The sequence below is a fragment of the Cicer arietinum genome, chromosome 1 (genome assembly GCF_000331145.2).
Source record: "Cicer arietinum cultivar CDC Frontier isolate Library 1 chromosome 1, Cicar.CDCFrontier_v2.0, whole genome shotgun sequence".
NCBI lineage: Eukaryota > Viridiplantae > Streptophyta > Magnoliopsida > Fabales > Fabaceae > Cicer > Cicer arietinum.
In genome coordinates this window covers 43,588,302-43,612,896 of record NC_021160.2, presented here as the reverse complement: position 1 = coordinate 43,612,896, position 24,595 = coordinate 43,588,302, and the positions used below count along the sequence as shown (strand labels likewise).

General features: G+C 31.3%; 4 protein-coding genes across 8 annotated transcripts; 3 read left to right on the top strand and 1 right to left on the bottom strand.

The window, feature by feature from the left end:
* Positions 1-1,568: 1,568 nt before the first annotated feature.
* On the top strand, positions 1,569-5,462 carry LOC101502183 (solanesyl diphosphate synthase 1, chloroplastic). Its single transcript, XM_004488616.4, has 6 exons — positions 1,569-2,074; positions 2,388-2,521; positions 3,201-3,328; positions 3,479-3,582; positions 4,286-4,413; positions 4,577-5,462. Exons 1-6 carry the CDS (start codon positions 1,852-1,854, stop codon positions 5,123-5,125), a joined length of 1,266 nt encoding a protein of 421 aa, XP_004488673.1. The 5' UTR covers positions 1,569-1,851; the 3' UTR covers positions 5,126-5,462.
* Positions 5,463-7,311: 1,849 nt separating this feature from the next.
* LOC101501323 (mitochondrial ATP-independent inner membrane protease subunit 1a) lies at positions 7,312-11,216 on the top strand. 5 transcript variants are annotated; one of them, XM_004488615.4, is made up of 5 exons: positions 7,314-7,550; positions 7,631-7,852; positions 8,876-8,986; positions 9,644-9,698; positions 10,786-11,216. In XM_004488615.4, exons 1-4 carry the CDS (start codon positions 7,422-7,424, stop codon positions 9,680-9,682), a joined length of 501 nt encoding a protein of 166 aa, XP_004488672.1. In that variant the 5' UTR covers positions 7,314-7,421; the 3' UTR covers positions 9,683-9,698; positions 10,786-11,216. The 5 variants fall into 5 exon arrangements, 3 of the variants coding, with proteins under 3 accessions (XP_004488672.1, XP_073221039.1, XP_004488671.1); XM_004488614.4 differs by having other exon boundaries at positions 7,315-7,550; positions 9,644-9,703; XR_012161858.1 differs by lacking the exon at positions 9,644-9,698 and having other exon boundaries at positions 7,312-7,550; positions 7,631-7,868.
* A 4,831-nt stretch (positions 11,217-16,047) lies between these two features.
* Positions 16,048-17,064, top strand: LOC105851396 (uncharacterized). The gene has a single exon (XM_012712192.1). It carries the CDS (start codon positions 16,048-16,050, stop codon positions 17,062-17,064), a length of 1,017 nt encoding a protein of 338 aa, XP_012567646.1.
* Positions 17,065-20,081: 3,017 nt separating this feature from the next.
* On the bottom strand, positions 20,082-23,290 carry LOC101501010 (cytochrome P450 716A67-like). Its single transcript, XM_004488612.1, has 5 exons — positions 23,017-23,290; positions 22,142-22,359; positions 21,354-21,598; positions 20,593-20,980; positions 20,082-20,513 (listed from the first exon to the last, which is right to left on the bottom strand). The coding sequence occupies exons 1-5, from the start codon at positions 23,288-23,290 to the stop codon at positions 20,082-20,084; spliced, it is 1,557 nt and encodes a 518-aa protein (XP_004488669.1).
* Positions 23,291-24,595: the final 1,305 nt, after the last annotated feature.

The window sequence follows — 24,595 nt, the reverse complement described above, 5'->3', positions numbered from 1 at the left end:
GATGATTGCTTATTGAGTAATATTCTCTCTCCTTCATTTTTGAGGGTCCTACTTATTAATTATATTAAAATAAATAAGTGTTCTTGAAATATAGTGATATAAAGTTATCAGTGAGACACATTTAGTAATATATTATAAGGTGTTGGGTTGGAGGGATGTGGTGTTTATTAGATATTTATATTACAAAAATTATAAATAAATAATGTATACATGCAGAAATTCATTTAAGCATTTAAATTAGGAAAACTTCATTGTGGATGGTTTAATTACACTTGTTAGTTTGTACTTACACTCCATATAATTATACTTTTTTTTCTTCATATATATTAATTTTTTTCATTAAATTTAAATTTTCTTTAATAAGTCATATCTATTGATTTTGGTCCATACCATCTTTTCTCTTTAAAAGACATCTTATTTTATATTTTAAAAAATTAATATATTATTGATTTTAAAATTATTGTTTTTCCCTTTTAACTTCATATTATTTTAAAGTTTTTTATTTTCTTTTTTCACTTCTTGCTCTATAGATATTTTTAAAACAATTAAAAAAATATCAAGGAGGCGATTAATCAACTAAGGAAAAAATTTGACAATAACATTTTTTTTGCGGATAGAATGCACTTTTGGCCTTTCAAAATTCAAAATCTTAAGATTTCACTTTTTTAGTTTAAAAATTGTAATTTTGATCTCTTAACTTTAATCCTTTTTATAAATAGTTAACTACTCTAGATTTTGACTTAATTAATATTGACGTAATTTTTTTGTTTTTGTTTTTTATGATTTCGTTGACTTATTTAAAAAAATTACCAATTCAATTTTTTCTTAAATAAAATTCCCTACCTATTTTTATTTATTTGTAAATTGTTAGCTCATTTTTTAATTATTGTCGGCTCTTTTTGTTTTTTTAAATTACTAACTCTGATTATTAATAAAATAAATACAAAATAAAATAAGTGAATCAAAAGTGTATTTTTTATCTTTAAAAAAATTATTGTGTTTTGTTATACATTTCTATTTTTTTTAAATGCATAAAAAATTATAATAATTTTTAAAAAAATAAAAATATACCTTTTGCAATCATATTTATTTTGTGTTTATTTTGATTAATAACCAGAACTGACAATATTTTTAAAAAATAAACAAGGAATTTTTTTAAAATAAGTTGGTAATTTTTTTGTAAGTGACATGAATTACTAGATTTTAAACCTTTAGAGTATAAAGTGCAATTTAGATATTTTTTTTCTTATAGATTCTCTCTACTAAAATTATCATATTCAAGATACGCCAAATGCTAAATGATGGAGAATCAAATATGAGTTCACCAAATTCGAACCTCTTCGCTTGAGCCACTTAATTGGTATTGATATTAACTTTTTTAATTTTTTTTTACAACATTAAAATTTTATTATATATAAAAATTAATCAGATATTATGACATCAGAAAATCCGATCCACCATTTTTCAATTCATATTATCCTCAAAAATCAAATGTTTGAAGCAAGAATCATGAATCACATATTTCATTCTCTCTCTCCGACCGATAAGAACCCAACAAGACAAGTCCCATGTGGGTTCTTAGGATCCACTCACTTAACTTGTGTTTCTAACCTTTTTTCACTTCAACATAACTAAACTCGTGACCCATTAAACCAAAAAAAACATAAAAACACCCCTTTTTTTCTGTGTATTCTTCTCTCTTTTTCCTCTTATTTTCTTCTTGTTCCAAGTTCCCAACTTACACACTTTTTTCCTCCAATGCTATTAACTTCTTCTTGGGTCTCTATTTAAACCCCAAAGTTACTTCATTTTCCATCTGGGTATTTTTGATTGTGATTTATAAGTTTTTGAATGATGTCTTTTACAAGCAAAAGTATTGAGTTTTTTGGGAAAAACTTGGTTTCTTGTGGTTGTTCTTCCAATGCTTCTTTTGATAGGAATAAGGTGAGGAATTATGGAAAAGTTAATTCTAAAGGATGTGGAAATGGAGCTCGTAAATTGATTTGTTGTAAGAAGAAGAACACTACTCAATATCGTGTTTCTTCTATGGAGACTGCAGAACCTACTTTGAATGGTATAAGAATTTTTATTTATTTATATATACATATAGAAATGTTTTGTGGAGTTGCTTCATGTTACTAGCTTGAATGAAGGGGTAAATGTTATTATTGATTGTAGAATTTGAATTTAGGCATCAAAAGTTGACTTTAATTTTGATACAATGTGGATGTAAGAAGTTTTAATTTTTTGAAAAATTGCAATCAGTTGTATGTGGGTGATTTTAAAAATAGTTATGATAAAAATAATTGTTTTATTGATTCAACTAGTACTTTTAATTTACTTTTGTATAAGTTTTTAATGATCTAATTGGTTTGGTTTTTGCATAGGTGGGGCTCAAGCAATTAAAGACCTTGCAAAAGGATTGAACTTGAAGAGTTATTCAGAAACCCCTATTTCACCTAATAGGTTGTTTGAAGTAGTTTCTGATGATCTTCAAACACTCAATAAAAATCTTCAGTCTGTAAGTAATGCTTTCTATATTCATGTTGTCTGCTTTTTTACTATCTAGTTCTGTTGCATGTGATTATATTCAGTTAATTTATTTTCTCAAATTATTATCCGTAGTAGTGTTGACATGTCAGTGTGGTGTCTATCTGTGTGTCAGTGTTTCATAGCTATCGGGTTTACAATTATTCCTGTTTTGTCTGCTTGAGTATTGTGTTGTTCTATTATCTTAAGCAGACCAGAAAAATGTGCTACTTTTAATGAAATGCAACATGGGGCTTAGCCTTTTTGAATGATGCTCATTGTTCCATGATTAGATACATGGCTTTCTTTGTTTATTGTTGTTAACTGTTTTTGAATTCCTTGTGTCAATTATGTCTGATAACATATTGATTCTTGAGTCTTATGATAGAAGCTTAGAAAGTACAATGTTTTAGGATTAAATTAAATATTATTTAAACACAGGTCGTTCTCTGTAACTGTAAGTATTGCATAATATAAAACTACAACAGCTACTCTGGTGTCAGAGATGTAAGCGCAATTGGCTGAACTCGTGATCAATTGTTGTGTTTTTGTGTGTTTATATATCTGTTTATTTCTTAGTCAAGTTTGCTGCTTCTTTTACATTGCAAACAGTAATAATCAGATTTTTCTTGCCTAGCTGATAGTGTATCTGATGAAGATGCTCTTGATAGATTGTAGGGGCAGAAAATCCAGTTTTAATATCTGCAGCTGAGCAGATCTTTAGTGCTGGTGGGAAGAGGATGAGACCTGCTCTCGTGTTCTTGGTGTCAAGGGCGACTGCAGAGCTACTTGGCTTGGAGTAAGTATAAAACTCTGTCTCTCTCTCTCTCTCAAACACACACTCACACATACCCGTGCGCGCACATACCTAAGTTATTTGCTTGTCCTGAAAATTCTATGTATATGGCAATAAAAGTTGAAAGCTTCATCTTGAAATGAATGATTCCAGGGATATTACTGTAAAGCATCGACGTTTAGCTGAGATAATTGAAATGATTCATACTGCAAGTTTGATACATGATGATGTGTTAGATGAGAGTGACCTAAGAAGAGGTAAGCTAGCAATCCTTATTTAGAAATACCCGCTTAATATTCTTGACTTCACTTTATTTTTCTGATTATGATCTTGTTTAGAATGTGCATGCCTTGATGAAATTTTGCTCATATGTATGGTTGTTTAATCCTGGACAACCATGTTATAATTTCAACATCACGGCTCCGACTCAATACTTTCATGTTGTTATGTATAGGTGTCAAGTGCTATATAAACCTGTTGTGTACATTACAGAACCATTAAAATTGCATAATTCGGAATCAAACATTATTGCTCCTTGTATGAGTCATTACACGTCCCCGTCAAATATAAGGCCAAAACTACAGCTGCTATGTATCATCTTCTAGTGTTGTCAAATAACCGTTATAACGGCTCTATAGCAAAGCAGAATTTTAACAAACAACTACTGTTCTGCAAAACATGATTTAGTATAAAGTGTTGTCTAAAAGCGGCTATAGTGTAGCGAAATTTTAACTAACTGTTTTTTTTTGCAATCTGCGATTGACAACACAAGGAGTATTGGCATATCAGTATATATAGTCATAAAAAGGCTTTGAGTTTCAATCCTGTTGACACCTCATGGACGAGACAAATCCTTTGACATTTCGTTTCTTGTTTTTATTTTTCTTTTGCAACTCCTCTCTGGTGTCCATTTCCCATTATTCAAACTCAACAGCTTGATAACTTGCTATGAATTAATAGGGAAGGAAACTGTTCATCAAATGTTTGGAACAAGAGTTGCAGTGCTGGCCGGAGACTTCATGTTTGCGCAGTCATCATGGTATCTCGCCAACCTTGAAAATATCGAAGTCATTAAACTTATCAGCCAGGTGAGTTCCATGATCTTTATCTGTCACTTGCATTTGTTAAAATCATCATTCCATAAGTGCTTGATGCACATGAAGCCAGTTACTTTGCAAAGCATATGAAAAACATGCATAATTTCATTTTCTGAAGTTTTATATTTTTGCATATCTTTTGGTGCTGTGACAGGTGATTAAAGATTTTGCTAGTGGAGAAATAAAGCAGGCTTCTAGCTTGTTCGATTGCGATGTTCAACTCGACGAGTATCTAATCAAGAGTTATTACAAGACAGCTTCTTTAATTGCTGCCAGTACAAAAGGAGCTGCAGTTTTCAGTGGTTCTGACAGTAACATCACCGAGAAAATGTACGAATACGGAAAGAATCTCGGTCTATCCTTCCAAGTTGTGGACGACATATTGGATTTCACACAATCAGCAGAGCAACTCGGAAAGCCTGCTGGCACTGACCTTGCCAAAGGTAACTTGACTGCTCCAGTAATCTTTGCATTGGAGAAAGAACCGAAATTGAGGGATATCATCGAATCTGAGTTTAGTGAGATCGGTTCACTCGATGAAGCCATTGCGTTGGTAAAGAGTTGTGGCGGAATTGAAAGAGCACAAGAGTTGGCGAAAGAGAAAGCTGATCTTGCTATTCAAAGTATTCAATGTCTTCCGCAAAGCGTGTATCGTTTAGCTCTCGAGGATATGGTGACATATAATCTTCAACGGATCGCGTAAGCTTGTTCATGCTGATGATACATAAAGAAAATCAGAATAATACATTTTATTCTTTGGTCCTATAATATATGGAAGAGAACCTTGATTTTGAACAAGACATACTACACCTTCTTCCCCTTGTGCTACTTTTTGGGGTACTAATACAGATATTGAAGGATCAAGTAAATGCACATTCTCATCAATTTATATGTTTGCAGTTATCTGCAAATTAAAGCACAAGCAACAACAATATATATTCCATTATTGTATTATATAATTTTATACATAAATCAGTATATTCTTTTCCCCATTTTTATGTTCTTGGTTTTGGTTGTAAGGGAATAATTTTTTTTTTCTATTTCCTTTTGTTCTGTATCTTTTCTTGAATTTGCTCATACTATTTTCACTAACTTATTAAATACTAATACTTTCTTGTTGAAAAAGTTAATCAACAATTGATTGGAACCAATGGATCCTACAACCGAAAATAGTAAAACAACACAAGCTCCAACACAGAGATGAATCTTACTCTAACTCTAACAACAACTTAATTGTCATAGCCTCTAAAATCCTAAAACTTATTCTTAAATACTACTGAAGAGATATTTTTAGAAAATATCTTTACTAGGAAGATATTATTCAATATCTTTATTATATATTACTATTAAAATATCAAGGAAATAATTCCAGATAACATCTTTACTAAGAAGATATTATTCATATATCTATTATATATTACTAATAAAATATTCCTATTACTTAGACACCCTACTAATTACTTAAACACCTCACTAGTAAACTTAGTCATTAGTCTTCTTAGCCTTACTTTCATAAACCCTCCATATTTTGGGTTTGCCCATAATACCCTTATGGGTAGTTGTGTTCCCATCAACAATCGTTAGCATGGTATTAAACTATTAATGTTTCTCAATTTGTTGGTCAAATGTTTATCCATTAAAGCTGAATCAAATGGTCACATACTGGATAGAAAAATTGCTACTTAAGATCTTGCTCAAAGAGATAAGTTCTATTTGTATTTGAGTCTTATGTTGTCAAAATTTCTGGGATGTGCAATGTATATATGTGTTTGTACATCTACATCATTTAAACTAAAAATGAATTATTTAACACTTGTCAAAATTCTCTTTAAGGGATATAGTTATTTTCCGGCTTTTTCATGTAATCTCCATCAATTGCACTCTTGTTGCACAAGAAGATTCAACATTTATGTTTGGTTGATGCCAACCAACATCTAGAGAAGAACAAGATGGTGATCATTGAGGAGACAATAAAAAAGATTGTGTTTAGGACTATTTAAACTATAAAAAAATTATGTATGCAATCCTTCAAATTTACCTTTAAACTATCTACCATCAACTTTGAGTCAAATTTAAATATGAAATTGTCAATACCCAACTCTTCTTATCTATTGTATAGCTAGATGTAACCTATGTGCCTCTCACTCCTTAAAAACAAACATGAGAGTGCACACAAAAGTTTTAGTCCAAATGAACCTACCAACACCATCATCTCTAAAACACATTCCTATGCTAAAAATATTATTATTGAATGTCGCATCAACGTTGCACTTATACATATACCAGCAGGGATCTTGTTCCATTTAACTAGTACTAAAGTGTAATTAGCTACTTGCCATTGCTGCAAAACTTTGCGTGACACAATCCCTAACTTGTTGGGTTCAATAGAAAATCGAAGTGGTGTGGAGATGTCCACTTTTATCTCTAGAGATGTGGTAGTGAATAGTGATGTAAAGTCCGCCTCAAATCTCATAATTTTTTTTAAAACGTCAAAGATTAAACTATGATTTAAAATATATAATTTAAAGTCAAAATAGTCAAAGAATAAATTATAATTTTTTGATAATTAAATAACTAATTTGAATTGTTAATCGAGATAGGGACTAAAGTGACATATCTTTACACTTTGAAAAATTAACTTGAGTCGGAATCCGAGACATAAGTTTATAAATATCAACATTTGTCACTTGAATTAAACTTTTCGAATTTTCTTTATGGATACATTTTTTACTTTAATTTTATAGAAAAAAATTAAGGTGAAAAAAAAAACTCTTATCTGATCACAATATTTAAATATACTCAAAAAAAAAAAAAATTGCGTATTTTTTGAATTATTAAATTATATTATTTTTATTTAAGTTTAATAAAATCTTGTGCCCAAAAAGAGGATTTTCCGCGAGTCATTTTCTTTTATCCTGTATGACTAGAACAAGAAAATGGTGTAATAAGCTTAATAGAATTCAGAAACAATCTCTTCTCTCTCACACACACAAACACAAATGAAGTTTATGAGTCACATTGCGCAATGGAGAAGCGGTGCGAAGGAAGCATTAGACCGCACAGCGATAATCGCGAAGTTCCTTTGTTGCCTTCACTTCACCGACACCTACCTCTGTTCTCCAACTCACGTACTGTTCCAAAGATTTCATCTTTCTTCTTCCTTTACGAATACCCTCTTCACTCAATTGCTGTAATCCTCTGTTTGCAGGTGTATGGTCCTAGTATGCTCCCTACCCTAAATATCGCCGGCGACGTTGTTCTTGTCGAACACCTCTCTCCACTTCTTGGGAACGTTGGTTATGGTGATTTGGTTCTTGTTCGCTCCCCTTTGAACCCTAATCGGAACTTGACAAAGAGAATTGTTGCTATGGAAGGGGATACTGTTACTTACTTTGACCCTTTGCATTCTGATTCCGATCGAATTGCTGTGGTGTGTGTGCTTAATGGTTTGTTCTTCGTTTTCTCTTTTTTTGGTTTGTTTTAGTTTTTATGATTTGTATTATTTTTTTAGTATATGTTTGTCAAAATGTGCTTACTTGATTGATGCTATGTTAGATTAGTTATGAGCTAGGTTTTTGCTCTGACTTCAAGTCTGCCACGTAGTATTGTCAGCTTTGAGTATTGTGTAAGTAATGATGGTTTTGTCCTTAGTTAAAAGATGCCATAGTGATTCAAAAGAGTGGGTATTTATAAATTATCATTGGCCTTGATTTTTATGTAATGTGACACTTTTTGGTGTATAAGAATGGTAGCTCCTAGTTGAGATTAAGGGGCTAAAGGGTTTGGTAGCCCTTGTGTGTTGCTTAGGCCCTCCTTCTAGCTTCAATGTTCCGATCTCAAGTTTGCTACACCAGTTTTCTTGAGGTTTTCAATCGTGAGCCCTCACGATTTTGTGCTGAGTTAAATGTGCCTCAGTGAGTTGAGGAGAGTAGCTGTTTATAAACTACTCTTAGCATCGATTTCCAAGCAAAGCGAGACTCTTTTGGGTGTATCTAAATAGTTTTTAAACAACTGTTGTGATAATGGTTGCGGTTATGATTCTTGATGAAATGCGTTTATCTGCTTTGCTGACTTTGTCTTCGTCATTGTTTTACTGTAACGATGTGATCAAAGATCAGTTCTTTGCTTATGATTTCTGGTTAGGATGCTTGAAATTTCCCTATGCTTTTTGGCTGAGACAATTGATCATTTGTTTTTAGATTGCAATACTTATTTACTCAAGTTGACTGATATCCTTAATTCCACATATGAGAGCATCATTCTTATCCAATTCCTTATTGAGTCTTAACACTAAACTTAATTATCGAATTTTTAGATTAAAAATAAGTTACTTATTACCCAACTATCTTATTTGTTTCCCCACATGCTTGGAATATATGTTTTGCAGTTTTCTTGCGTAATTTATGTTGATAAGTTTGATATATTGCTTAATTAATCAATCTTTATTTCATAGGTGCCAAAGGGGCATGTTTGGATTCAAGGAGATAACGTCTACGCTTCCCGTGATTCACGTCATTTTGGTCCCGTTCCATTAGGTCTTATAAAAGGAAAAGTGTTTTTCAGGGTAACTATTGTGCCTCATACTATATTCTTCTATTTGTTATATGTGGTTTTCGTTAATTAGGTTTCTCTCCATTATTTTGATTCATTTGAGGTTTATAATGCAATTTATTTCTCACTTACTTTCACGTGGTTCAATATTATCTTTCCTGAATAGTTTAGAGTGAGCTAGGGTTCTAATGACACCGTTCTATTAATACACTACGAACCACTAATGCGGTACTGACATATAGAAGTGATTGAATGTAACTATATGTATTTGTGCGTGTTGGTGTCAGACACTGACACATGTCGGACACCAGACACTCCTTCAATCCGAGGTTTTGGTACGACATTCATGTCTGCTTCTATGTTTCTTTCCAGACTTGTACATATACTTGCAAACATCTACTGATTCTATGCTTGTAAGTTTTAAAGTGTAATCGGCCAAGCAATTCTAGATGTCATGTACTGGAACAATTTCATCTGTCATTGTAGTGAGGACATCATTTGCTGATTGAAACTAGGTCCTTCCGATTTGTTAGTTTTGTGTTATTATGGTTTGCTACTATAGTTTTGCTTGATACCAAAAAATCTACATATTTCATTACATGCTTAAGTGCAAAATTGTTCTATTTAATTGAATCTAGTGTTAAAGATATAAAGTACTGTGTTCTATTAGGTTTGGCCACTCAATAGCTTTGGACTGCTAGATAACTGAAGATACTTTAAAGAAAGTATGGTACGTTCTATTACTTGCATTCTATTATGTGGGTTTGATATGTCTGCTTTTGCCCTTTGTTTAGAAAATTCCAGTCTCAGAAATGGACATTATAAACTACACTATAGAAAATGAACTTTTTCATATGATTTTCTGCTTAATTTGAGTTATAGTTACCAGGGTTTTATGCTTTTATTTAATGTTGATGTTGGAATGTTTTTTAATACTCTTTCTCTCTTCTCATGTGATGGACATTATCAATGTTGATGTTAGAATGTTTTGATACTCTTCTCTCTTCTGATGTTGTAAGGAAGAAAATTTATTGCAAAAAATTAGACTCTATCTGTCTCATTTTTGTTTTTTTCTATCATCAACTGTGGACTCAGCTACATGAAAAAATTTAAGGGCTTGTTGGGTTTAAAAAATATTTTATATTTTCATCTTTAGTTAAACAAATGTCGGCTTCTTTTTACTCCATTTCTCATTTTCAAAGATTTGTTTGTGATAAAAAAAAATGTTTTCATTGTTTCTTTTTTGTATTTTTATAATTAAAAGTAAAAATGAAAATAATAATCTCTCAAACCAAACAAGTCCTTAGCATAATATATTGGAAGTAATTTCTTGTTCAAGTGCCAATTATTGTCTGCTTAGGCCTTATTATAAGGGAAAGCATGTGATAGGAACCCGAATTAAGAAAGAAAAGAAAATAAGTATTATTTGATTGAAACTGAAATATTATAGGAGATTAACTACTGTAATCCTAGAGCAAATGCTCCTCATAGAAGAGATAATTCTTTCTATGCCCAACCTTAAAGGTTCTAATAGAAAATATGCAGAATGACAAATCCCCTCTCAATCCTACCCCTTATAACTAACTCTCCCCCTTTCTCTAATTTGCCTTTTGGATCACTTCAACTGGGCCTTGGACAATTGAGCCTACAACTACAAGTACATATAAGATACCTATCAGCATGAGAGCACTTGTGTAATGATTCCCTTACATAAATGGGAGGTTAAGATTTTCCAATTCTTTTATCTGTGTTATCGCTGTCGGTTAATAACTAACACCTAACATATTTTTCATTTGCCAATTTATTGAACAGTGCTTATAGTCAACCATCCCTTAAAGTGCATCTTAGTATACTTGGGTGGAGCTTCAGTGATTTCAATGGATGTGGCTGTTTGCATGAGGAACACATGAATCATGCTCCCTTTCTTGGCGACAAAGGATACATGTTTTAGCCTTTTAAAAAAAAACTTTATAAAAGAACAGAGTGGACACTTACATGCAGCAAGAACAATTGGGTTATGAACCATGTATTTTACCCCTGATTTTTTTTTTTGCAGGGTAGGCTAACTTTGTTTTTAGTTGTTCATTGTGAATTTATACCTGAAATTACAGACATATAGATTCAAAGAAGTACTTAATCGTTCTTGCCTCATTTGTCAGGTTGATTGTTGTTTGCTATGGTTATGTGGAATCTAGAGATTCTAGACTGTTAAAATATAGTAAGGTTTTGAGTGGTGTTTGTTATTGGGTTTGTTTTGTTTTTGGCTTTGATTTTGAGTGTGGTGGTGGTGTTGGTAAAGAGGAAGAGATTAAAGAAGGAGAAAGGCTTTGGAGGAAGATGAGTTTATTCCTGTTCTGAATTTGAAGGTTGCAAGCATAAATTTGGATTTTTGAGTTTTCGATTGGGTGATTTTCTAGGTTTCGGTGACGAGGAAGAGGATTTTCAAAATATATAGCAGTTTTGTTTAAAAACAATCAAATATTTATATTTTAGTTTCAATTCATCATAAAACTTTGACTTCCTCAAATGTTATAAATCCGAAGACATGATTATTTTGGCACACTCATAATTTTTTCATTTTATACAATTCGAGTGTTGTGAATTTATTAATAAACTTTTCTGTTTAATTTTTACAACTTTTGAAATTATGTAACTCAATTGAGTGTTGTGAATTTATTAATAAATTTTTCTGTTTAATTTTTACAACTTTTGAATTTATGTAACTCTTAATCTCACGAATTCTATAAATTTGAATGGATATTGTTTTCAATAAAAGAAAGTTTAACTACACATGATTTGTATAGTTTGAATTTGTGAGATTTTGGTCTCTAAACATAATTCTTCCATTTATTTTCAAAAACTAATCAAAGCCAAAAAATCTTTTATCATATGAGTAACATTCTAGTGTAGGATATATCCATTGGTATGGATAATAGTTATCTACTACTTATTCCGATGGATAAAAATAATATATGACTATATGTGCCATATTTTGCCGGTATCTTCTAAATGAATATTAGCAGATTTTTAAGTATCTATAGATATTTGTGGACATTCATAGATATTATTTTTTAAATAAAAGAGACAATTTATGTACCAAATTTATATGTTTTTAACAATTTTAAAGAAATTTATCTCCTCTTTTGTCAACAAAATAGTAGTATTACATAAAAAACTTAAAATATTTTTTTTTCTCATTAAGAGTATTAATATATTAACACAAACAATTTTTTATTTATTTAAAATTTTAGTAATTTATTAATTTGTATGAATGTTCGCAGGTACAACTACTATTATATTTGTTTTCACATTCATGAAATAATGGGTAGTGAATATATCTATTTATTTTTGCAACTATCTGCTATGTGCTCGTCGTATATTTTATCCATAAATATATGGTGGTATAGATTTTTTGCCATCCCTTATTATGAGATATACAAAAATATATTTTTTGTCTATAAATGAGATGATATAATTACCACTAAAAAACTAAACAAATGTGAATTTTCGAGTTTAAACGTGAGAAATAATGTCCAACCTAACAATATCAACATTTATCAATTGAACTAGAAGTTAAAAATCATAAAAAATATTTCAATGAAAGACATTTTAGTGTAATATAATTGTTTTTGTTATATAAAATATTAAATTAAATTTCCTATTATTTTTCAATGTTGAATGAATATATACTGTAAAATGTTTTAAATTGTTAATAAATCACATTTATTCATGGGGATGATTTTAAAAGTTGTTTTAATTAAAATCAAATATTTTTACATAAATTAACATGAATTATCCAAACGGGGACAGTATACATAAAGGAATCAGAAATAATTTTTATAAAACAAAAGAGTCAGAATTATTTGTTTCAGTTTTTATTTTAAATTATTTTAAAAGAGAAACCATCCAATGAGGGTAAAAGGGACAATTAACGTGAATAATTGGCTATAAAAGAACGCGATGTCATTGTTAGGGTTTCATGTGCCTTTAAAGAACCGGGCGTAGCAGCCAAACATTTGCGTCCGAGTTCCGTTGCGGGCATAAATCAAATCTGCATTCCTTTTCTCTCATTTCTGCAATTCATTTTCAAATTTGCAGAAGCCTTGAAAGGATTTATACATAGCTTTCGTTAAATTTTCAATGTCACTATCGTAGATTTATTTATTTATTTTGATTTCATATTGATTTTCAAACTGTGTTTTCGGCCGATCCAATGGGTTCTCAGTAAACTATGTTTTGAGATCTCTATTTCACCCGGCCAATATTAATTTACTTTTGGGGCAGACTTAATTTTTACATGTTTTTTCTGTTCATGTTTAAATTTTAAAATTTTTAATTTGCCCTACATTTAATTATTCTTTATTGCATTCATGTTTATGGATTCGTTGAGGCACCCAAACTGACCCTGATTTCTCACATTAACCTTAAACGATCTCGACCATTCAATCATGATCGGATGGTTGCCAAGAGTAAATGCATCCACCGAATATAATTCCCTCACTTTCCCTTAAATTTGTGACAAAACGAAAGTGGATTGTGAGGGTGTTAGTCCCTGTTCCACCTTCTCACACCCTAACCTAATGTGCTTGTTCATTTGTTAATCTGGGTACTTAAGTTAAGTTTATCTGTTTCTTAAGTTTCGAAGATTTAAGTTTTAGGTCTTGGATGATTTGAATATTGCTCGTATTCAAAAGAAACTTTAACATTAGAATGTAATTGCTGTGATAACTTCCACAAGTACTTTCATAGTGATTAAATCATTATTTGCAGCTTAGAAAATATTTATGGAATTGTCGTGTTCTTTATTTCTCATAAAAATGTTACATATTATGAAAAATATGGGCGAAGAGTAGGAAATAAAAGATTTATTGTGGATGGTCTACCATTGTATTTGGTTTAACAACATTCACTCTATATCTTTTTTTAAACTACGTTAGTCGTGTACTAAAGCAATTAACTTTATCATCAAATCTCTGTTTTATTACTTTGGTTAAGAAGTTATTATGTTTTGCTAAATTTTGAGTTCTCAATTTAAATATTTCTTGATCTTTCAATTTTTTAATTTATCTTAATTTTACTATTTTTTTCAATTTTTATGGTTATGAATTGAAAGTTTATATTATGCAAATCATGTGTAAAAAATTTTAGACAACAGTAAAATTATTTTCATAACGATCCATGTTATTTGCATTTGTATTCTGTTAAATTTTGTAAATATCAATAATATGTGGAATGATTTTATATTTGTGTGAAATTTTATATTCATTTATATTTATATTGTAGAAAATTTAATTCAAAGAAATACAAAATATAATTTAAATAGGGAGGATTGAAGAAAATTGAGGGGTAGATCGAGAGGATCTAAATTCCTTTTATTTTTTTTGTTTTATAATTTTTATTGCCCTCTAATATGATAATACATAATATTTATGGTAAATCATAATTTTAATTTTTTAAAGTACAAGACGTTAATATTTTAGTATTTGATTAAAAAAAATTAAATTAGTATTGAGTATTAATTTTTTAAAGTACAAGACGTTAATATTCATTTAAATATGTATTGAGTATTCATTTGAAATGTTTTGAGTTAGAAAATATTTTGGTTTATAATATTTTATAATTCAATTTAAGATATTTGAATAATTTTTAAATTTAATTACAACAATATCATTTATTTATCAATTTTTTTAGTTAAAGCATGATTAATGGATATGAGTATGGGCACTTATGTAATGAGGGTAAGAGTATTAAAGTTGATACTCAAGAGGATTCAGACATAATTATGAGTATTTTTTTAAATCGTAGATATTGGAACGTGTACTATAGTACCCTACCCTTTGTCATCCCCTAAAATATGCAAACAAACCAATGTTAAGTAAGGGTTTCTATGCAGAATAGCAAATTGAATATGGAAGCAAATATGCACTAAAGTACAATTGCCATTATCGAACTATGAGAGAAAGTAGAGTAATAGGCTCTTTTGACAGCAAATGCACTTAATTTGACAGAAAGCGAAAAATCCCTTAACGAATCTCATTATAAAATTTTATACACATGAGACTTCTATGGTACATCTAGAAATGATGTATTTTAATATTATCAAATTAATTTATATATAGTTTCGTCAATTAGTGCTATTTAATCAACTTTTAATATAATGTTAACGTGGATAAAGGAGTGATAAATTAACTTAATTGTTGATAAATTTTTTTTTTTGATATTATCATATGACATTATATAGTAGTGAGATGATTCTAAAGTACGGTAAAAAGAATAAGAGAAAGCGTAGATAGGTGGTGTGGTGGACACTCATTCATTCAACGCGTGTGGTGCCAATCTAGTAGTGCTGAATAAAATCTAAATGACTTAGATAATCTTAAAGAAGAATAATCAATTTTTAACTTTCACAAGCACTTTTCTATTAAAAAGTGTAATTCATAAAATAGTTAGAGGATGTAAGGAAGTGGTTAGAGGTTGTTAATGGGTAGTTAAAAGAAGTTAAGAAGTTAGTTTGATGCAACTCTGTAAATTGTTTGATATAAAGTTGCGTAGACAACAAGTAATTGATATATTTTTTTTTATCCTTTCAATCTACTCCTTCTACAATTTCAATTCCTTTAATTTTGTAATTTGTTCTAACAATTGACATCGAGAGTTAGGTTCCAATTTAAGGGAAACACGAGTGAAAATGTGAGTTTTTTCAAATCTTCGGAAACAACAGTGAGTAAAAAAAGAAGAAAGAATCATGAATGTTTCAGAGAGTTTTCCATATAATTTGCCAATTCTTGATGGAAAAATATGGGAAAGATGGTGTGCATCAATGAGATCATTACTTGGAGCTCAAGAAGTGTATGAAGTGGTACAAGATGACTATGATCAGTTAGGTCCAAATCCTACAGAAAGTCAACAAGCAACCTTCAAAGATTCAAAAAGAAGGGACTACAAGGCATTTAGCAAAGTGTGAATTCAAACAATTTTGAAAGAATTTCAAAGACATCTTCATCAAAGGAGGCATGAGACATCTTGGTCAAGTACTATACTGGTGGGGCAAAAGCCAAGAAAGTGAAACTTCAAATGCTAAGAAGGCAATATGAATTGTTGTTGATAGAGGAGGATGAAAGTGTAACTGCTTATTTCAATAGCGTGAAGGCAATTACCAATCAAATGAGAACTAATGGTGAAGTGATGACTGAAGTGGTGGTTATTGAAAATATTATGAGGACATTAACACAAAGGTATGATCATATAGTAGTGGCCATAGAGGAATCAAAGGATCTTGAGACATTGAAGGTGGAAGATTTGCAAGGCTCCTTAGAAGCCCATGAACTGAGGGTAAGACAGATGAATGATGCAAATACACAAACACATATACTGCCGGCTCAGGTCACCAAGAAGAATAATCAAGATGATGTAAAATACAAGAACGAAAAGGGAAAATCCAAGTGGTACAAGAAGCAAAACTCTGATGAAGGGACTGAAAACTCGAGTAATCAGAACAACAGTGACAATCACAACAAGAAATCAAATGATAAGAAGAAGTTTAACAAGAAAAAGATTCAAGGCTATAATTGTCGAAAATGGGGGCACTTTGCTGATGAATGTAGAGCAAAGAAAGTGCAAAGAAAGGAATATGAAGCTCAGATGACACATGCAGATGATTCAGATTCAGATGATGTAATACTGATGGCTACCACAAACTCAGATGATGAATGTCCAGAATTATGGTATCTTGACACAAGTTGCTCCAATCATATAACATGGCATAAGGAGTGGTTTGTAAGCATTGGTGAAAGGGTAAAAAGGGAGATTAGGTTTGCAAACAACAGTTCAGTGACTGTTGAAGGAGTTGGGAAAATGCTGATTAAGAGGAGGGATGGCAAACAATCCTTTATATGTGATGTGCTTTATGTATCAAATATGAATAAGAACCTCTTGAGCCTTGGACTACTGCTTGTAAAAGGATATTCAATGAAGATGGAGCATGGTGAAATGAAGATGTTTGATAGCTCAAGAAGACTGATCTTGAAGGCACCACTCTCAAAGAACAGAACCTTCAAGATTGAAACCCAAATCCTGAGAACTAGTGCTTGACTGATGAAGTCAAAAGTGAAAGTTGGTTATGGCATCAAAGATTTGGTCACTTGAATTTCAGAAGTCTCCAGATGCTGCAGGACATGGATATGGTGCAAGGAATGTCTAAAATTCAGATACCAAAGGAACTATGTGAGGAATGCTGCCATACTAAGCAACACAAGAATCCATTCAAAGCTGAAGTGCCAACTCGATCCTCAAAGAAAATATAGGTAATCTTCTCTGATGTCTATTGACCATTTAAAGAAATGTCAATAGGAGACAACAATTATTTTGTAACATTCATTGATGATTTTACAAGAAAAACCTAGATCTATCTAATCACAAAGAAAAATTAGGTGCTGCTTGACTTTAAAGGATTCAAACTGACGGCAGAAAGACAAAATGGTTGTGATCTTAAAGTGATTATGATATATGGAGGTGGTGAATACAATTCTCATGAGTTTTGTGAAAAAGAAGGAATGCTACATGAAGTGACGTCACCATACACACTACAACACAATGGAGCTGTTGAAAGAAGAAACTGAACCATATTGAACATGGCTAGAAGCATGCTAAAGGGAAAGAAAATGTCTCACAAGTTTTGGGGAGAAATAGTGTCAACTGTAGCATACATATTGAATAGGTGTCCAAACAAAAGACTTGACACTAAGACACCTGAAGAGGCCTGGTTTGGGAGGAGGCCAAATGTAAGCCATCTAGTGTTTGACTCACTATGTTTCAGACCTGTACCTGTTCAAAATAGAAGAAATCTGGATGATAAGGTTGAGAAGATGGTGCTGCTGAGATATGAATCAACTAGGGCATATAAACTTTATGATCCAAACAAAGAAAAAGTAGTGATAAGCAGGGACATACTGATAGATGAATCTAAAAGATGAGATTGGAAGATATGTGCCACAACCAATAGAAGCCAACTCAATAAGTGCAACCAGCTCAAGCAGGGTAGTAGCAATTGATCTGATGAATAGATCTTAGGATCAGAAGCTCAACCTGCCACAAAACCAGCAAGACATTCTGGGAGAATCAGACAACTTTTAGTAAGGTTGAACACTTTTGAAGTAGCATATGATTTAGCTATCAATGCAGATGGAGAATGGATACATTTTACATGCTAGTTGAATCAGAACCAATCAGTGATGATGAAGCCTTAAGTGATCCAAACAGAAGATTAACAATGGAAGAAGAGCTCAATGCCATAAAAAGTAATAGGACCTGGGAGCTGATAACCTTACCAGTGCACAAAAGGCCAATTGATGTGAAATGGGTTTATTAAATCAAGATGAAGCCTGATGGACAAATTTCCAAGTACAAAGCCATACTTGTAGCAAAGGGATTTCTGCATAGGCCTGGACTGAATTATGATGAAGTCTTTGCACTAGTGACCAGAATTGAAACTGTAAGGCTTGTAGTGTCAATGGCCAGTTACAAAGGTTGGTCTCTCCATCAGTTGGATGTAAAGTCATCATTTCTCAATGGACCATTGGAAGAAGAAGTTTATGTGAAACCACCAACAAGATATGAGATAAAAGGCAGAGAAGACAATGTGTACATGTTGAGGAAAGCATTGTATGGCTTGAAGCAAGCCCCTAGGTCATGGAACAAGAGAATTGTCAGGTTTCTCCTATAACAACAATTTGAGAAATGTGTGAATGAGCATGGAGTCTATGCTAAGAAGGCAACAACACTACCTACACTATTGATATGTCTCTATGTTGATGACTTGTTAGTGATTGACAATGATGAAGCAGAAATCCAACAGTTCAAAGCCATAATGGAAAATGAGTTTGAGATGACAGATTTGGGCACATTGTCATATTTCCTTGGTATTGAATTTGTTAACACAAAGAATGAAGTCTTTATGCATCAAAAGAAGTATGCTAATGATGTATTAAAGAGATTTAATATGCAAGATAGCAATGGCACAAGCACCCCATAAGAAGCAGGGCTGGTACTGTCAAAAGAAAGGAATGTGGAACTGGTTGATCCTACAATGTTCAAGCAAATGGTAGAATATTTGTGTAAAACAATGCTTGACATAGCCTATAGTGTTGGATTGATTAGTAGATAGAAACCTAAAACACATCACTACTTGGTAGCAGATAAGATATTGAGGTATATTAAAGAAACTAGTGAACTTAGCTTGCTATATCCTAGAAATTCACGTGGAATTGAAGCTGAATTGACTGGATTTACTGATGGTTATTGGTGTGGAGACAAGGATGACAGAAAGAGCACCACGAGTTATGTATTCATAATGAATAAGTCATCAATTTCATGGTGTTCAAGGAAGCAAAACATAATAACATTGTCAACTTGTGAAGCTGAGTATGTGGCTGCATCAATGAGAGTTTGTCAAGCTCTATGGCTGGCAGAATTGATGGTTGAGCAATGGTAAACCAGTGAAGATAATGATTGACAACAAATTTGCAATAAATATAACTAAACATCCAATTGCTCATGAAAGAAGCTAGCACATTGAAACAAAATTCCATTTCTTAATTAGAGACTATGTGATTAAAGGCAAGATAAAGTTGGAACATTGCAGCACCAATGATCAGAAAGCATACATTCTTACCAAAGGATTGAAGAGGGTAAAGTTTTAAGATATGAGAAAGCTTGAATTAACATCCTTAACTATTTTAAATTAGGGAGAATGTTAAAAAGTGTAATTAATAATTAATAAAACAGTTGGAGGGTGTTAGGAAGTGATTAGAGGTTGTTAAGGGGTAATTAGAAGAAGGTAAAGAAGTTAGTTTGATGTAACTGTGCAAACTATTTGATATAAAACCAGAGCTGACCCTGTTGCTTGGACAACAAGTAATTGATACATTTTTTATCCTTTCAATCTATTCCTTCTACAATTCCAATTCCTTTAATTCTGTAATTTGTTCTAACATTTTCAACATCAAATGAAACCAAACACGTCACAGAAAGTTTTTATTATTACATCATATGTTTTTCGAAAGCTTGCATCACATAACAAAAAGCATAAAAAAGTTAAATATAATTTGTTTTTACATTTCAAGTTTACGTAGAATGATATGAGCCCCATGCTGTGGTTGAAGAGTAATTATCATGGCTGGAGCATGAGCATAGGTTGGAGAAAGTTCAAATGAGAAATGTTGTAAAATTAATGCTATTGCCATCTTTGCTTCCAATAGAGAAAAGTTTTGTCCAATGCAAATTCTAGGACCCCAACCAAATGGAAAAAATGAAATTTTGCCATTTGTTGCTTTTAAAATTCCTTCTGAAAATCTTTCAGGATTGAACACCTTAGCATCATCACCCCATAGTTCGCATTCATGGTGAAGCCAAACTATTGGTAAACCAATTTGAACTCCAGCAGGTAATGTTAGGTTTCCAACTCTTACATTTTTTTGAACAGCCCGAGGAAGCACAATTAGTGGTGGGTATAACCTTAGAACCTCATACAAAATCATGGTAATCTGTCACAAAAATATGTGTTAATTATAATTAGCATGTTTTATATAATGTTCAATATCAAGAGAAAAAATCTATACTTACAATCTTAAGATGACTTAGTCCATCAAAATCTGGTTTTTTGTTGCCAAAAACTTGTAGCACTTCCTCCCTTGCACGTGCTTGCCAATTAGGGTGCCTACTCAATAATATCATTGTCCAAACAAGTAAAACTGAAGTGGTTTCTTCTCCGGCAAGGTAAAATAGTTTGCATTCCTTGATTACATCATCAATATTCATCCCAACATTCTTATTGTTGTTGTTTTCTTTAATTTCTTTATGATTTGACTCCAGAAGAATACCTAATAAGTCATTCTTAGGAGTTTCACCGGCCTTTATTGCATTCTCTCTCTTGTTAATTATTTTAGTCAAAGAAGCTATTATAACTCTGTCGATTTCCTTCAATCTTCTATTTGTAGTAGTAGGTAGAAACCTACAAAATAAATTCAAATTAGAGTTTAATTACTTTGAACCGATTATGTAAACATGTGTTATAGATATGTTTTAACTAATCTACCAATTTTTTTTTTATAATAATGAGAAAAACAACAAGTGCTTATATTAAGGGACAAAAGTAGTATTATATTTCATTATATTATCACACTTATAAAGACATCAACCATGGTGATAAATCATTTGATGACACAATTAAGTATATAAAACCTTTAAAAGCTTTATCTTTTATTGGTCAACAAGTAGTCAAGTATTGCTTCTGAAATGAAATATACACAACAATAGTAATTGAAAAGTTGATTTATCATTTTTATTTATATTTCATTTCAGAATAGTTCACAAATAAATCTTACCTCCATCCAGGGATGTAAACTTTCATCAAAATTTCCATTGTAATTTCAGCTTGTTCCTTTTGAAGTTGAAATATTCTTATTCCTTCTTCATAACTACTTCCAAATGCTGTTCGAGCAATAACATCACTGGCCAAATTTTGAATGGAAGGCCATACGTCAATTTCACATGATCCATCTGACGATAACATTCTTTCCCACTTGTTAATCATATCATTACAACTTTCGAAGATTACTGGCAACATCATCTGTGGTGTAGTAAAAAGATTTATAGTGAAGAGTTAAAATTCCGCACATTAGACTATATGCATTTGGAATTAAAATCATGTTGCTTTTAAATTAACCAAACATATGGTGCCTTGCAAAATTATAATATATTATAGGAGTAAATAAAAACAAGCTTTTCCTATACTAAATATTTTTAGAAGAATAATTTTCATTAACAAGAAAGAAACACACATGGACATACACTACCTGACTTCAAGCCTATGCAACATCATATTATTTAAGTATTGTCTACTTTAAATTTTAGATAAGCCCTCACACTTTTATTTTTCATAAAAGGCGTTTTTGTGAGTTGAAGAGTGTGAGTACATATAAATTACTTAGTTTCAAATTCCATCAGCTCTCGTGCAGTATTGTTTGCTTTGAGTTTTATGTAAAATTTTATGATATAATCCTTTGTAAAAGATATCTCAGTCTCGGTGAATTGAGAAATGTTCGTATTCATATAAACTATTCTTAATCTTGATTTTTAAATAATGCGAGACTTTTTGGTAAAGCAAACTAACCTTCAATTTTTCCAAATGGAATGCAGGATTGATTATCTTTCTATGCATGCGCCACTTTTCTTCCTCATGGGTTATAAGACCAGTAGCGAGTAACCTAATAAGTGGATTTGAATTAGGTTTTTGAAAATCATACATCTTGTTGAAAACATCTTTAACCAACTCAGGATCTGTTAGGATCACCCTTGGTGTTGGTCCAAACCAAATAAATGAATTCTTTCCTGCATACATAACATTAGATATATATTTTGTAAAAAAATTAAACTTATATTCAAAATAAATTTGAGTAAGAGAAAAATTGAAAATAATATAATTAAGTAAACAACTAGACAATAGCCTCAAATAGAACTCCAAAGAAATTTATGCAGGGAAAACATTATATCATTGAATATAGCTAATGCATGATCAAATAAATAAATAAAAAAACACTTTATTGTCTATATATATGCCGATTTGGAGAAATGATCGAATCATCTAATGTGACACAAGATCAGTTCATTGAAATTTTCACCCTTTATTGGAATAATGAGAGAAAAAGGGTAAAGAAAAAAGTGAATTTTAAAGGTAATAATTAACATATATGAGGAAATATGAGAGGAAAAATTGAGTGGGGCTGTCTAAAATGATCCTGCAGTACAAGATGATAGCTAATCAAATTTTTTGAGAATTAAGATGTTGTCACCTTTGCATGGTGTTTGCAAATATATTTACTAATTTTCTAACAAACTTATGGAATATAAAAATTAAGAAGCAGTTATAGGAAAAGGAAAATAGATCAATTGCAAAAAATAAGATGAATAATACAATAAAAAATAAACAAGTACATAGGAAAATAAAGATCAATTGCAAAATGTAATGTTAATAATAAACAAGCATACCATGTTTTGTAACAGTTTGTTGACCGTAGGGAAAAACACGAGACACTATATCATCAGAAAGATTCATGGGTTTGGATCTAGCTTTCATTTCCGATTTAAAAAACTCCTTCATATCCCCAACTAAAAGCCTATATGGATTCCCTTTAAGGCCTTGTTCCCTTAACAACTTTTCTAACTTCTTTGGCCTCAACCATAACCAATGTAGCATTTTCCATGCCCAAACAAGCATTATCAATAGAATTATGCATCCAAATATTGCACTTGTTGCTTCCATCTCTTTCACTCTCTATGTATGATTGGAGACCCAAATACAATGAGATAATGATAAAATCAAAGCCTTCCTATACAATTTTTATAATCGATTACAAAATACAATGTTTACAATGAACACGATTCTCAACTAGTAGTATATTAGTTAATGGTACTTTAATTAGAAAAATATTTAAAAGTCAAATTGATTATTTTCTATTTAAAAAAATTTTAAAATTGGTAAGTTTAACAACTAATTAATTGATTGATGATCATTTATAAATATTTTATTATTTTTATATTACTTAAGGAAAATAGTTTAAGGAAATTATTGTATGAGATGAGAACTATTAAAAAGGCTGGCTTAAGCTTTTATAGTCGAATTAATAATTTCCTTAAACTAATTTTCTATGAGATGATAACTATTAAAAAGGCTGGCTTAATCTTCTATACTAATTAAACAGATAATTAATATTGATTTATTGTGGTCAACACTTAATATTGCACTACAAAACAATATATCTATTGTGACACTCAGATTTTGTGATGTTTTTTCATCTGTCACTAAAATTACTTGTAGCTACAGCTTGAGTGTCACTATTTCAAAAAATATTATGCTCTTTTATAAAAAAATTAAATGTCATGAAAATACAAGTACATATTTACACATTTGAATATGAAAAAACCATAAGAGTAACATTTTCTTTTTCTGTGAATTTCTTAAACTCTTTTCTCTCTACTATCTTCAATGAACCATAATCTCCAAATACCCTAAATTCAATCTCGAACAACCATAAATTCATCACTCTCGTTGCACTTCGCGATTTGCAGTAGCAAATAAGTTCTATTCTTTTTCTAAATAATTTCAGTTTGCGATTTCAATTTTTATTTTGGTATTCTTGCTTGTTAAGTGTAATTTTTTTTGATGTTTGAGCTATAATCTCGCAAGACACTGAATCCAATGGCGCGTTCGTTAGTTTGAGCTATAATCCACTGGTTTTTCCGCCATTCCACACCCGCGTAATTCAATTCAATTCATATCTATTTCTTCTTCTTCTTTTTGCTTAATCCAAGCTCGGGGATATTCTCGACCTGTTCTACATCAATGGCGGTTAAGGTTTCGAGTTCATCCCCCAAAGCTTGATTCCCTCCCTCCTTCTACCTGTTCGTAAAACCCTAAATTGAATTCCAACTTCGAAGATTCAGTATCGCATCTTTGCTTTTTGCTTTTAAATTTTTAGTTGCTATTATGGGCGCGCCCGATAAATTGGAAGCCAACGTTAATTCGATGCAGGCAAGTTTGCTTATTATGTAATTGTATCTTTTTCGG